At 34.7% G+C, this 14,262-nt stretch overlaps 1 protein-coding gene across 2 annotated transcripts in view; it reads right to left on the reverse strand.

Annotated features, from left to right (window-relative positions):
* The window catches only part of LOC148942448 (LIM/homeobox protein Awh-like), a 135,018-nt gene that overhangs the window by 107,561 nt on the left and 13,195 nt on the right, over positions 1-14,262 (reverse strand). The window contains exon 2 of one of the 2 annotated variants that reach the window (XM_089103037.1): positions 5,672-5,808. In XM_089103037.1, coding sequence (XP_088959163.1) covers positions 5,672-5,746 — 75 coding nt within the window. In that variant the 5' untranslated portion in view covers positions 5,747-5,808. Of the gene's footprint in view, positions 1-5,556; positions 5,809-14,262 lie in introns of those variants that run through there. The other variant, XM_089103038.1, reaches the window with a different exon arrangement.

Consider the following 14,262-nt stretch of genomic DNA (forward strand, 5'->3'; position numbering starts at 1 on the left):
CCCCTGAAAAAAAAACTCATCCATGATCTTTTTTTGGCAAAAAATACAAAATTGCACATTTTTACAGATAGGAGCTTGAAATCTCTACAGTAGGGTTCTCTGTTACGCTGAATCTGATGGTGTCATTTTCATTAAGGTTCTGTGACTTTTAGGGGGTGTTTACCCCTTTTTGAAAATAAGGCAAATGTTGTCAGGCACGTAACTTTTGATGGGTAAAACAAAACTTGATGAAACTTATACATTTGAAATCAGCTTAAGAATCTAATTCTTTTGGCGTATCTATTGTTATCAAAATTCAGTTTTTAAGAGTTTCGGCTACCATTGAGCCGGGTCGCTCCTTACTTACAGTTTGTTACCACGAACTGTTTGAAAGGGATTAAATTTCTGTTTTGGAGGATAGAATCCCAGTTCCCTATGACGTGAAATATGATACTTTCTTACGACATGGTTTTACCTGGTAACACTAGATGACACTAGTTGTCCTTAGTTTCGGCAGAGACGAAATCCATTTTCACAGCAAGCCTCACAAACTACACAAGTCTCACCAACTCTTTAAGAAAACTTTAAGACGTTAAATAAACACTTGCAAAGGAGGGAGGTTATTTCAAAGAGAGGCAGATGCGTCATTAGGCATGTGCCACTGGAAAAAATCGCCGAAAAGTAATTAGTTTTCTTGTGCGTCTTTGACGGCTAAAATACCTCTATGCTTAGAAATAAACAACTAACAACTCATTGGAACACTGACCCACCTGGGGCCAAAATTCATGGAGACACTCATCCCCCACCTAAGCACGTCTGCAGAAAAAACTGTTTTTTGGGGGAGGTGGCCTAATCATAAGAACTATCTAAATTTTTAATTTGAGTGAAAATGCTCAGAAATTCGAAAATTATCTTTGTTTTCTCAGGCCTACATGCCCCAAGGCCACTCTGCGGGCTTCCCTGCCTCCACTTCAATCTGCATAAAGCCTCAGTGTTTACTCCCTCCTATGGAGTTCAAGTTTTCTGTCTTGTGACCAATTCTGAACCCATTCGGAGACAACTTTTCTTTCAGTCTCGGGAACAAGAATATCAACTTCATATGATCTCTGAGCCGGTATTTTATGTCTAAATATAATAAATAATACTACTTTTATTACAACTCATAGCAATTTACTACAGCACCAATCCGCCTGAGACCAGCTTCGCTGCGCACGCCCTGTCTCCAGTCTACTCAAAGCTTCACTCTTTATCTATTTCCATGAAGTTCTATTTTTATTTCAATCCTTCCCTCTTCCCATCTTGATCGAGGACGAGCTAATTTTCAACTGGCCCAAGAAGTATAGCCAAAAAGCAAAATCTTTGGCAAAATGCCATCCTTCATTCATAAGACGGAGCCTAGCCATTTTAGACCTTCTTTCATTATAGGCTAATTGCCGTCTGGAATTATTTACCAGTGAGCATTAGGGCGACTGAACATCTTTTGGATGTTAAGAGAAAGGTAAAATAATATTTATTACAAAAAGGTTAATAAAAGTGCGAATTTAATTTATTACTATTAATAATATTTATTTAGTTTTTAATAAGGAAGGGGTGGTGTGTGAGGTCACACATCATTCTGCAAAATTGCATTTTTTTAGAGTTATAATATTAATCGTCAAGGATCGCTCTTTAGTTACAACTAGATACTAAGTTGCAACTGTTTGCTTAGGAGCTGATTAAATATAAGGGATAGTGTGACCCCCGCCTCCCGCAACTACTTTTTTTTTAATCAAGCATAATGTTTGAGTAACAATGGCTCAATCATCACTGAAAAAGTACACTCCTTAAATGATTTGTCAGGAAAGGGGAGGAATCCTAAATATCCCCCAAAATTAGGGTTATCATTTTCCTGGTTTTCGAAGGGAGTTTTTCGAATGAGCAGACTATTATCTCCTTATCTCCACTCCTTATCTCCACTCCACTATTATCTCCACTATTTCTATATAAAAATATATTCTGGACATGCGGATGTTTCCAAATTCAGTATCTTCGGTACAGGCACATCCCCTTGGGCAGGGGGTGGAGAGGTAAATGGAGAAGACCTTCCCCTCCCCCAAAATCAGACGTCTTTTTTACCTACAACTTTTTTTCGTTAGATGGTTTTGCTCACTCATAAAATAAGTTGAGATGTGTCCTGCCAGTTAGTGCTAAACTGGCGTCGTAATTATTCTTAGTGGAATGGGGTGTGGGTACATGAATCCGGGGGCGTTTTTTATTGTTTAAAAAAAATAAATTTGTGAGGCAGAGTCAAACTTTAGCGTAAAAAGCAAGGCGTTGAGGAGGGGACAGCCCCCTTCATACACGGAATAATTTCTGTTCGTTTTAAGTTTTGATGTCGCTCCTTACTTTCAGTTAAAGAAATCTTTTTTTTTGTATTTAATTATAGTAGTATCCAACGCTAACAAATAAGTCCGACGCTAACTACTATATATAGTAGTATCTCTAGCGAAATAAAACAGTAATTTGTTTCACAGCTACATAACATCAAACATTTCTATTTTAATATAAAGTCTAATTAAAAAGTGGAACTGAAAATGCATAAATTTGTCAGTTTTAGGGATTATTTCTAAGGGTAGTAGGGAACGGGATTTTTCCATCCTTGTGGAAACATAAATAACAGCATATTAAGTATGTTAAACTACAGGGGCGTAATTTCGGCAAAATCCTAGGGGGGCGGGGGAGGGGCAAAGTTGGATGCGATTTTGCCAAATCAAGTGAAAATGACCAAGTGAAAAATAGAAAATGAACCATATAGTACCATAAAGGCAAAGGTATACAAAAGAGAACTGCTCTGTGTGGATGGTTGAATTATGTAGGCCTATTCTTAGTTTAGACAAGATTTTGAAGACGCTATATTTCAGCTGAGTTAGTGGCAAACTGGAGCCTGGGAGGCAGTTACCCTCCTGCCCCATCGTAAATTACAATCCTGTTAGACTAATCTGGTTGGAGGCAATACATTACTAACGAAGGAACTATTTCAAGCAGCGGTGCAACTAGAGAAAAAATCCTCCTCGCAGAGCTTGAAAAATACCTTATAAAAAGAACACAAAAACAATCCAGGCAAACTTCTTTTTCGAAAAAAAAAGAAAACAAAAACAATCCTGGCAAAATATTTTCCATTAATTTTCCCAAACATTTTATCTAGTGGCGTCCCTGTTCAGTACCAAACAAAGTCCACGGATAGTATTTGCTCGTGCTTCTTAGTCCCAGCCTTCTATCTCTTTGCACTTCATTCAGAATGCAGCTCTAAGTTTTTACCGCTCGCCTTTAAATGTTCGCGAATTTTCACCAAAAATATTTTTCCATTAATTTTCTCCTTTGTTTTGCTTAAAGACAATGCTCAAATAAATCAAACAGATAACACAAAAACGAGAAAACTTAAACAAAAAAAAAAGATACTAATTTGTTTTGTTTATAGAAATTTATAGTAACCTATAAATAATGCGAAATGGTAAATGAAGCCTGGATTGTGCAAAAAAAAGAAAAACGATTTTAGAGGCATATATAGTTGTCATTTTATTTGTTGCTAGGTCAAGATCTATTTTGTTTCTGCCCTTTGACATCTTTTTCAATAAACATCATGCCACTATACCTATAAATATCAGAGGCTATACTAATCTTCGCGGAGAACGGGATATATGGGGTATCCCAAATTGCTAGTGTTTTTCCAAGAACCTATCCACCACTCAGTGGCAGTTCTGGCCTCTTTTGCACCAGGGGCGAAATATCGATTCGTGTTCCCCTTCTGTCTCTCAAAAATTTGTAGACCTAGTTAAAAAAAAAATTTCATCTATTAACGAAATTTGTCAACTGTGCCGTTTACTTTATTTTAATAAAAATAAAGTTTCAAAAATTTAAATTTCGCTTTTTACTTCCATAAGAAATACTTAAAAAAAATCTATCATCAAAAGACATAAAAGTAGCATGGATGTATATCAGAATAAGAAACCTTCCCCACGGAAATTGTTGTATAGCCTTTAAACCAACTCCCTTCAAAAAATGTCTACAAGTGCCATTGGGCAGTGGCGGTTATAGGTCCAGGTGGGGGAGCAGCCCCCCCCCACCCACAGTTTTGGGAGATCTGACATTAAAAACCTTTGATTTTATATTTTTACACTCCTATTAAGATGCTTCATTGATGACAAAAAAATGTTGCAATTGTATTTTTTGTATACATTACCCCCTTCCCAGTTTATGAGGAATAAAACTTTTGTGTTACTGGGTTTCAGTCTTCAAGTGTGTTTTATTTGAAAGTTGAAATCAATTGTGCCTGGGGTAAAGATTTTGCCAAACAAGTTTTTTTCTTGTCAAACAAGACAATAGCGCAAAATAGGTATTTTCCTAAACCCATGGGAAAAATTTTCTGGGGGTTATTTTCAGAGCAGTTAAAAGGGGAGCAGCTGCCCCGAGCACCGTGGCTGGGGGGTTGCCGACTTTGATCAAATTTTTAACTTTGATTCGGCTTCTTTTGCTTGTATTTGAGTCGGGAAGGGAGTGCTGTAATTGATTTTGCCAACCCTAGAAACAGCTCTGGTTATGTTCATCTTCTAGCTAATAATTACTAGAGAAAAGGAAACTTTATCGAAAATACTAAAAGAAACTATTTTTGGTACTTGTATGATGAACGCCCAACCTAATGTTGTTCATTCATTGACGCATTATAGAACAGTTTTTTTTTTTTTTGGTAGTTGCTTTCAGCTTAGCGTGAGACAAGACAAAGAGAAGTGACAGAATAGATGGAAAATATATTATTTGGGTTATACATTTGCACATTAAGGGGGGGGGGGGGTAAAGCATTTGAGGTAATTGTGTCTTATATAAAACACACTCGAGAAGTGAAGTTGGGTTATTGCTAATGAAATAAAACAAAATCATGATGAAAATATAATAGCTTAGAAACAAATTTGGGCTATGCATTTGGACATTATGGGAGGGGGGGGGGGGGGTAAAGCATATCATATATTAAATACGTAACCTAAACAAACTTATTCTAATCTAATCAAAATACCGACTAAATACTTAAATAAAATATAGCTATTATTTATTTTCCAACGAGCCAAAGCAAATTTTCTGGTATAAAGAAGTTGCTTGACCAGTTTCTTGGTCTCATGTTCGCATCATTCGCGATCAGAATTCTCAAGTGTGTTTTATATAAGGCACAAGTACCATCAAGGCCGTACCCAGGATTTTTTTTCGGAGGGAGTTTTACTCAAAAAAAAATTTCAGGGAGGGGTTACACAAAAAACTTCAAAAAAAGCAAATACAATTTGTTTATATCCATTTTTGTTGCGTTTTTACGAGTCAAACAGACATTTCAAAGGGGGTTCCAAACCCCCCTAACCCCCCGCCCTCCTCTGAGTACGGCCTTGGGTACCATATTTGGACAGTGTGAAGTTAGAAAACAGTTCTTACTATATAATAAACAGAATAAATGTACCTATGACATTATGCATGCAGCCCCACTATAATTCCCCCCCCCCCTATTGAGCAAATATACAGCCCAAATTTGTTTCTAAGTATTAAATTTGTTTATCTTACTTTGGTATATTTCATTAGGATTGAGCGTCAGAGAAACACATAGGAAGAACATTAGGTAGGGCGTATATCATGCAAGTAGGCCTTATTTTTCCTTCAAAATAATGACTGAGCTTACTTTGTCAGATTTGTTATCTCCAACAGATGTAAGCATTGAAACAGTTGTTGCAATAGTCTCTTCCATCCACTTCATGACTTAATCTCAATAAGCCGAATTGTATTTTCAAACTTCCACATTCACATACCAAAAATACACTAGAATAAAAACATCGTGTTATCATCCGAGAATATACAAGCCCCGCCTTTTTATTTAAGCTCCGCCCTTACTGGAATAGCCACTTGTTATTGGTTAATATTGATTTTATTCAGAGACTACTGTCTCAAGGAAATGCAAAACCTCTTATTTCTCCAGCGAATTAAGAAACATTAAAATTATTCTACGGCCAGATCGGAACTAAAATTATACTTTGACGCTATTAAGCTAGCGGGTCGTAAACACGGGTGCCAGCATACAAAAATGCAGAGGGGCGAGGACTTTTCTAATGAAAAATGTTTTTTTTTTTCATTTTAAGAGGAGCATTTTTTTCAATGAGAATAGCCTATCAAAATGGTATTTTTCAAGATCTCAGGGGAGAATAAAATCTAAGGTGAAACGGAGGAGATATTACGGTACTCTTCTATTAAACAGACTCTTTTATATAGTGCTAGTTTGGTTAATGCTAATGAAAAAAAAAAATAGGATGAATATATAATAGTTTAGAAACAAATTTGGGCTATATATTTGCACATTAGGGGGTAGGGGTGGGGAGAAAAGCATACCATATATTAAATACGTAACCTAACATAACCTAGGTACCTTTCCAACCCCTAAGCCCCAAAAAACAACAATTTAAATACAGTTCTTGCCTTTGTTTATATCGCAGAAGACATTGTAAACCTGTTTTCATCACGCGTCTCAATCTATTTCGTGACTGGTATGTATTGCCGTACATAAAAGAGTCCGTTTAATAGAAGAGTACCGATATTACACCCATGTCCCAATTGGTACCCCTGATTTCTGCTGTTTTTTCCGCGGGAGGTTTTCATGCGGAGGGAAGTATCCAGTGGGTGAACTTTTCAGAGGAAATTTTACAGTGGGAGAACTTGCCAAATTTCCTATACAAAATTGTTTTTATGTCTTGCTTTCTCTTTTGAGTCTCAATATTACAAGTAGAGATGTTAGGGGTTAATTGTTCGGGTAAATTTTGACCATGATTGAATTTTTTAGAGGATAACTCCGTGGGGATGGGCATTTCTCGATGGAGGTGCAGCCAGATATCTTGGCATTGTTTAAGAAACGGTCGGATATTAAATATTACAAGTAGAGATGTTAGGGGTTAATTTTCCGGGTAAATTTTGACCATGATTGAATTATTTAGAGGATAAATCCGTGGGGATGGGAATTTCTCGATGGAGGTGCAGCCAGATATCTTGGCATTGTTTAAGAAACGGTCGGATATTAAATAAAAAAAAAAGAAGAAGTTTTTTTCAACTGAAAGTAAGAAGTTGCATTAAAACTTAAAACGAACAGAAATTATTTCGTATATGAAGGGGGCTGCCCCCTCCTGAACACCTCGCTCTTTACGCTAAAGTTTGAAATCTCTTGTTTCTCCAGCTAACTAAGAAACATTAAAATTGTTCTACGACCAGATCGGAACTAAAATTATAATAAAAAAAAAAAAAAAAAAAATTTAAAAAACAAAATTGCCCTCATAGATTTTGAAAATTACATTAGTAAAACGGAAAAATATTGCCCCCTTACATTATCATGGTTTAGCACCCACTATTTGTGGACTCAGAAAATTAAGATGACAAGTAGCCCCCCTCTCTAAACCTTGGAAAATAAATTCCTTGGTATTGGTTTGTTTACTTTTCTTTGACTCTAGGTTCATAGTGGCAACAACTCAAGAAAATGTTTGGAGGAAGGTAAAATGTATTTTTAAAAATCAAGGATACAAACTTAATTTTATCAATGAAAATGCAAAAAAAGAGATTGTTGATGAAAAGACCGAAACAGAGTATTCATCGAAATCTAAAAAAGGGGAGAGCTTAAAGGGGGACAAATGCCATCCCCCAGATTGGAGTCACTGTAGATTTAAAGGCACAATTCTAATGATTTAAATAATATTTGAAGCCATATTAGGATTTATTTTTAATTTAAGATACAATTTTCAAATTCTTTATCTTTATAGAGTTGTAAATCAGGATTTAGTAGTGATTTCAGGTTTAAAACGCTTCTTGGTCTTGCACAAGTTGTGGATTCCGAAGGTTATATTTCTTTTCACACAATATTTATGCGAAATCTTCGAAAGTTAGTGCCCTTCGGAGGGGAAATTGGCGGAGGCGGATACTTTAAAAGATGTTTCTGCGGCCATGGGCGTACATAGATTCTTCTTTAGGGGGGGGGGGGGACAGCCGATTCTATGATGAAGAGAGGGGGCTGAAGTTATATTGGCAGTTCACAAAACCTTGCATTACCAGCAAGTTCTATCATACCTTTGAAATGTTTATTATTAAGCAGTCACCAAAAATCTTAAATCATCAATAAGCTTCAACATTAATCAATATCTTGGATTAGAGCTAAATATTTCCAAGACATTATGGATAATTGTTTCTTGTTTGACTTTTATTCTATCGTTCCAGCTGCTTATTTCCATCTTTTTCAACCATCTACCTTTTATAAACTGCTTTTTTAGCCATCTACCTTTTTTCAACTGCCTTTTCAAACATTTGCTTTTACAGCCATATCTAGCAAAATTTGAAGTACTCGGGGGGGGGGATCTGACCCCTCTGGCCTCCTTCCGTACGCCCATGTCTGTGGCGTAATTAAAGACTGGAAATATTCCGGAAATTTACCTTACCCTAACTCAAACACTTTATAAGAAGGCGAAATTCCCCTATAATTTTACCCAAAACAGGTCTCAGGATAAAAAACGTGCTGAACTATCAATAAAATAAGGACAAATCGGAAATTTAATTTTTTGATTAAATTTCCTCCATATGCAGTTATGCGATTTTTGGTAGTAGCGGTTGCCAAATTAAAAAAAGACACATGGGTGAAAAATCAGCAAAAAAAAAATAATGTAACAAAACCAAGAGCGGATCCAGGATTTTTGTTCGGGGTGGAGTTTACTAATTTTCGACATGGTTTTCTACTAATTTTACTAATTTTTACAAAGGTTTTACTAATTTTCGACTAATTTTCGACTCGGTCCAAAATTTTTTTTTGGGGGGGAGGGGGTTCAAACCGGGTACCCCCCCCCCCCCCCCCCTGGATACGGCCTTGAACAAAACATGGCACCAAAGAGCTTAGAAAGATGTTGCTTGTTTTTGAAGTCGCTGTTGTATTTGTTAAAAACAGATTGTTAATATTTGAATTTGTAAGAACGAAAAGTGTTGTCAAATTTAACGTACTTCCTATGCTTATTTTAACGGTTCAACATGGGAAAACTGATGAAAATGTGGAACTACCCCAAAAACTCATAATTTTCATACAACTAAAAGACAAACTGAGATCAGGCATGAATGAGCCTACGATAGGTCCAGCAAGCATTTGAGGGGAGGGGGTTGCATTTGCATTCCCCTAGATTTTGAAAACAACTTTTCTGATTTTTAGTAGAAAACATGTCCTTGTATTTTCATTAAAACAATTGAAAACAACAAAATTGCACCCCCCAAGATCCTGAAAAAACATTCTCCCCCTATATTTTCGTTAAGTTCTGATGAACTTTTTCTTTGTTCTGACTGTAAATCTGTAGTACAAGATCAACAAACAGTTCGTGGTAACGTACTATTAGTAAGGAGCGACCCGGCTCAATAGTAACCAAAACTGTAAGACGCCGAGACAAGAACGTACTTATTAAGTGGTGTCAAACTGTAGTCGACTATGATCATTTCAGGAGCGGCGTCGATTTTAGTAAATGAATTAAATAAAAAAAAAATTTTTTTTTACGTAATTAACGTAAGTTAATTCGTAAGTTACGTCAGAACAACATTTCGAGAAAGCCATTTAGCCAAAACAAGTAAAATTAATATACAAGTTTCATTCTGATTATTCATGTACGGTGAGCCAAAATCAAATTGAACGAAAGCCAAGAAAGCCAAAAGCCAAAATTAGAATTGAACTATAACTTTTTTCTTTTCTCTGAGAAAATTCAGAAGAGAACTTGAATTTTTCTTCACTTTGATGTGAAAGCTTAGAATTAAAGTGGAACATTTTCTCTTCTCAGGGAAAACATTCAGAAGAGAACCTTAAATTTTTCATCTCTTTGAGAAAAATCGGTACTGAATTTATGAAAATGTAAAATTAAAATAAAACTTTATATTCACTGAAAATATTCAGAATCATAGTCTAACTTCTCCTATCTTCTATGGAAAAATTTAGAAAAGAACTTTAAATTTTTTATGTCTGAGAAATTAAGAAGTGTAGTGGAAACATTCTATTTTCTTGGAAAAATAAATTGATCTGTAACTAATTTCTCTTTCATTGAAAAAATTCAGAAGAGAGTTTGAACTTTTCTTCACTTCATTGAGAAAATTCAGAATTAAAGTGGAGCTTTTTATCTTCATTGAAAATATTCACAACTAAGGTATAACTTTTTCTATCTTCTATGGACAAATTTAGAATAGATCATTAAATTTTTATGTCTTTCAGAAAAATCAGAACTGAAGTGTAACCTTTTATATTTGCATGGAAAAATTAGAATTGATCTGTAACTTATTTCCTTTTCATTGAGAAAATTCAGAAGGGAACTTGAACTTTTATTCACTTCGCTGTGAAAACTCAGAATTAATATGAAGCTTTTCTCTTCTCAGGGAAAACATTCTGAAGAGAACTTTTAATTTTTTCATCTCATTGAGAAAAATCAGAACTGAATTTAAGAAAATTTTGAATTAAAGTGAAACTTTTTATCTTCATGGAAAATATTCAGAATCATAGTATGACTTTTCCTATCTTCTATGGAAAAATTTAGAAAAGAACTTTAAATTTTTTATGTTTTTGAGAAATTAAGAAGTGTAGTGGAAGCATTCTATTTTCTTGGAAAAATTAGACTTGATCTGTAACTAATTTTTCTTTCATTGAAAAAATTCAGAAGAGAGCTTGAACTTTTCTTCACTTCACTGAGAAAATTTAGAATTAAAGTGGAGCTTTTTATCTTCATTGAAAATATTCACAACTAAGGTATAACTTTTTCTATCTTCTATGGAAAAATTTAGAATAGATCATTAAATTTTTTCATCTCTTCGAGAAAAATCAGAAGTGAAGTGTAACCTTTTATATTTGCATGGAAAAATTAGAATTGATCTGTAACTAATTTCTTTTTCATTGCGAAAATTTGGTGTTGGGATATAAAAGAAGTTGAAAAGTAACGTATTACTTCTGCGGCATGTTGGATCTGACAATGTAATTTTAGAGAAATTCTTTAACCATTTAGGGTTGACTTACATTTTTAGGGATGAACATTTACGGTTCTCCAACATTCTGCACTTGAAACTGTGTTCCCTGACATGCTGGATCTGAAAGTGTAATTTCAGGGAAATTCTTTAACCTTTTAGGGTTAACTTACCTTTTTAGGGATGACCATTTAGGGTTCTCCAACATGCTGAACCTGAAAGTCCTACATGACGAACCTGAAAGTGTGTTTCCTGACATGCCGAATCTGAAAATGTGATTTCAGAGAAATTCTTTAACCATTTAGGGTTAACGTACCTTTTTAGGGATGAACATTTAGGGTTCTCCTACATGTTGAACCTGAAAGTGTGTTCCCTGACATGCTGGATCTGAAAGTGTAATTCCAGAGAAATTTTTTAACCTTTTAGGGTTAACTTGTCTTTTTAGGGATGAACATTTAGGGTTCTCCAACATGCTGAGCCTGAAAGTCCTACATGTCGAACCTGAAAGTGTGTTCCCTGACATGCCGAATCTGAAAGTGTGATTTCAGAGAAATTCTTTAGCCTTTTAGGGTTAACTTGCCTTTTTAGGGATGACTGTTTAGGGTTCTCCAACATGTTGAACCTGAAAGTGTGTTCCCTGACATGCTGGATCTGAAAGTGTAATTTCAGAAAAATTCTTTAACCTTTTAGGGTTAACTTACCTTTTTAGGGGTGACTATTTGGGTTCTCCAACATGTTGAACCTGAAAGTGTGTTCCCTGACATGTTGAATCTGAAAGTATAATTTTCATGGCGGTGGACTATTCTAAAGAATAAAAACGGTTGAGGCTAAAGATATTTATTGCTTAAACATATTTAAAAAAAATTGAAAAAATACATAATGACATATTAAAAAAAAAAAAAAAAAAAAAAAAAAAAAAAAAAAAAAAAAAAAGCTCAATTCATTTGATATGAGGAAGAGCAAGTTTAGGTCTTTGGATATCTGATGCATTTTTCCATGTCAGGTATCTTTTCTGGTACCCATTGAGCGAAATATCTAACTTCATCTTCTGGGTCATGTACTGAATGCAGGTATTTCTCACATTTGAAGTCTTCTAAATTGAATAATGCTATGTCTTTATTACATTTTGCTAGTAAGAGTTTATCAGTTGGCACGTTTCCCTTAACATAAACAGCTTGCACACCAAAAAAACTGCATATTTCCTTAATTTCCTCTTGTAAATGTTTTATTTCATATCCATTTTCATTATGTGGTCTTATGGTTTTAACGTAAAAGCCATTTCGATTTATAAAATTTAGTGTTCGACTCCATCTGTTCTTCTCGTACTTATACATATTGTATCTGACGTTCCATTTATAGCTATGAATTTCACGTTGTTGATTGTCTAGGAGTAAGAAAGCTGCTTCGAAAATAATGCCAGTTGAGGAATATTTCAGACCAATATATTCTGTGTCAATCGCACCAAACATTATTATATCTGAAAAAAGGGCTTAAATTAAATAAATATGTAAAGTTTCTGAAACTCTAACAAATACAGCTCACTTTCTTAGAATAAACTGAGAAGGAGGGAGTGTGTTCGAAGATCCCAACTTGAAAACTATGAAAATGACGGGCAAATAAGTAACGTTTTACATTTCAGCACCCGCCCCTCTGAGTAAATATTTGGAGGGGTCAATTTTCTGAGGAATAACTCAAAGCATTGTTATACAAACATTCAGATTGAATACGTAAAAAGGGATTGAAGCAGGGCGTAGCAGCTTCTATCACATTTAGAAGGGCCATGGATCAATCACCTTGTGGAAATTTGCCGTAAGTAAAGAGAAATCTTTGTCGAAAGCAACCTAAACTCTGAAAATCATAGTTTGATTATAATAAATTCAACTTTTCTCAGAAAAAACTCAACGCATTATTATACCAATGTTCAGTTTGAATAATATTAACACATGAAAAAGTGGTACGATTTTTGAAATTGGATATAGGTTTAATAATGATGGAAATTATGTATTGAAATTCAACGCGTGAAATTCAGGCTGAAGTCACAATCTACAAAATGCAGATTTTCTAATTTTTCCTACGAATTTCGAAGCACTTATACAGTTACTTATTCTGTACATAAGTAACTTTAATATTTAAAGTCATGTTATAGGCCTAAATTTACGGTCTTGGATGTAAATGATATTCAATTTACACATAATAAAGCTATCTTTTTCTTAGAAATCCCAGCCCCATACTTTTCATGTGAAGAAACAGTTTTGTTTTTTCACTTTACAATGATGGTGATAGAATTGAGGCATAGCCCTCCCCCTTTTTACTTAATATCCTAAAAAAAATATTGTTAGACCATAATTTGGGAAATAAGTCGTTTCTCTACGTCCTTACAGGTTGCATAGGCTTAGCTTAATTATCGCAATCTCATTTTTTCTTGAAACTAATTTAATTCGATGGGAAAAACAATCCTTTTTGATCTGTGAAACTTTTGGTTAAACTGGTAATGTAAACAAACAGGAAGTGCTTTAAAAGGATGGCAGCTAACTAAATCATTGCGGGAAGCTTATGTCAAACCAGAGTGACTTAAATGAAAACGGTATATTAATAACTAAGGGATTGACGGATTTTGTCTGTTGTTTTTAGCTAGAAATAGAGAAAGCATGAATTTATCTAAAAACAGAGATAATTGCAATGGAAGAATTAAACTTGTAAACAATGGGGGGTTTCCATGTTAAAGAAGAACATATTTTATAGTCTTCTAACAACTATAAAGATAGCATGGTGGAGTTTGTATTGGAGTAGGGGGAGGGAAATATTGTTAGACCTTAATTTTGGAAATAACTTGTTTCACTCTTACATAGAATATATAGTTCCAATATTCTAAATATCTATATTAATTTTGCAGACAATTTGTTTTCAGCTATTTAAGACAACACAAAATTATGCAAATGTATTGAAACCTAGATTGGTTATACCGCTAATCTAAACAAACAGGAAAAAGGTGAGAAACTAATTATAACCTTGTGGTGAGCTTATGTCAAAACAGAGCGGCTTAATGCCTAAGAGTTGACGGATGTTGTCTGTCGCTTTTAGCTAGAAATATAGAAAGCATGAATTTTATCGAAAAAAGAGAATTATTTGAATTGCGAGAATTAAAGTCATAAACATAGGAGGGGTTTTGAGGGGGGTTAGGTTTAGGTGGTAAAAAGAACATATTTTACGTTTTCTAGCGAGTCTAAAGATAGCAGAGTGGAGTTTGTATTAGAGTGTGAGGGGGGGGGGGATTTA

The sequence above is a fragment of the Artemia sp. Qi Xiang Cuo genome, chromosome 17, assembly GCF_049724085.1.
Source record: "Artemia sp. Qi Xiang Cuo chromosome 17, ASM4972408v1, whole genome shotgun sequence".
Lineage (NCBI taxonomy): Eukaryota > Metazoa > Arthropoda > Branchiopoda > Anostraca > Artemiidae > Artemia > Artemia sp. Qi Xiang Cuo.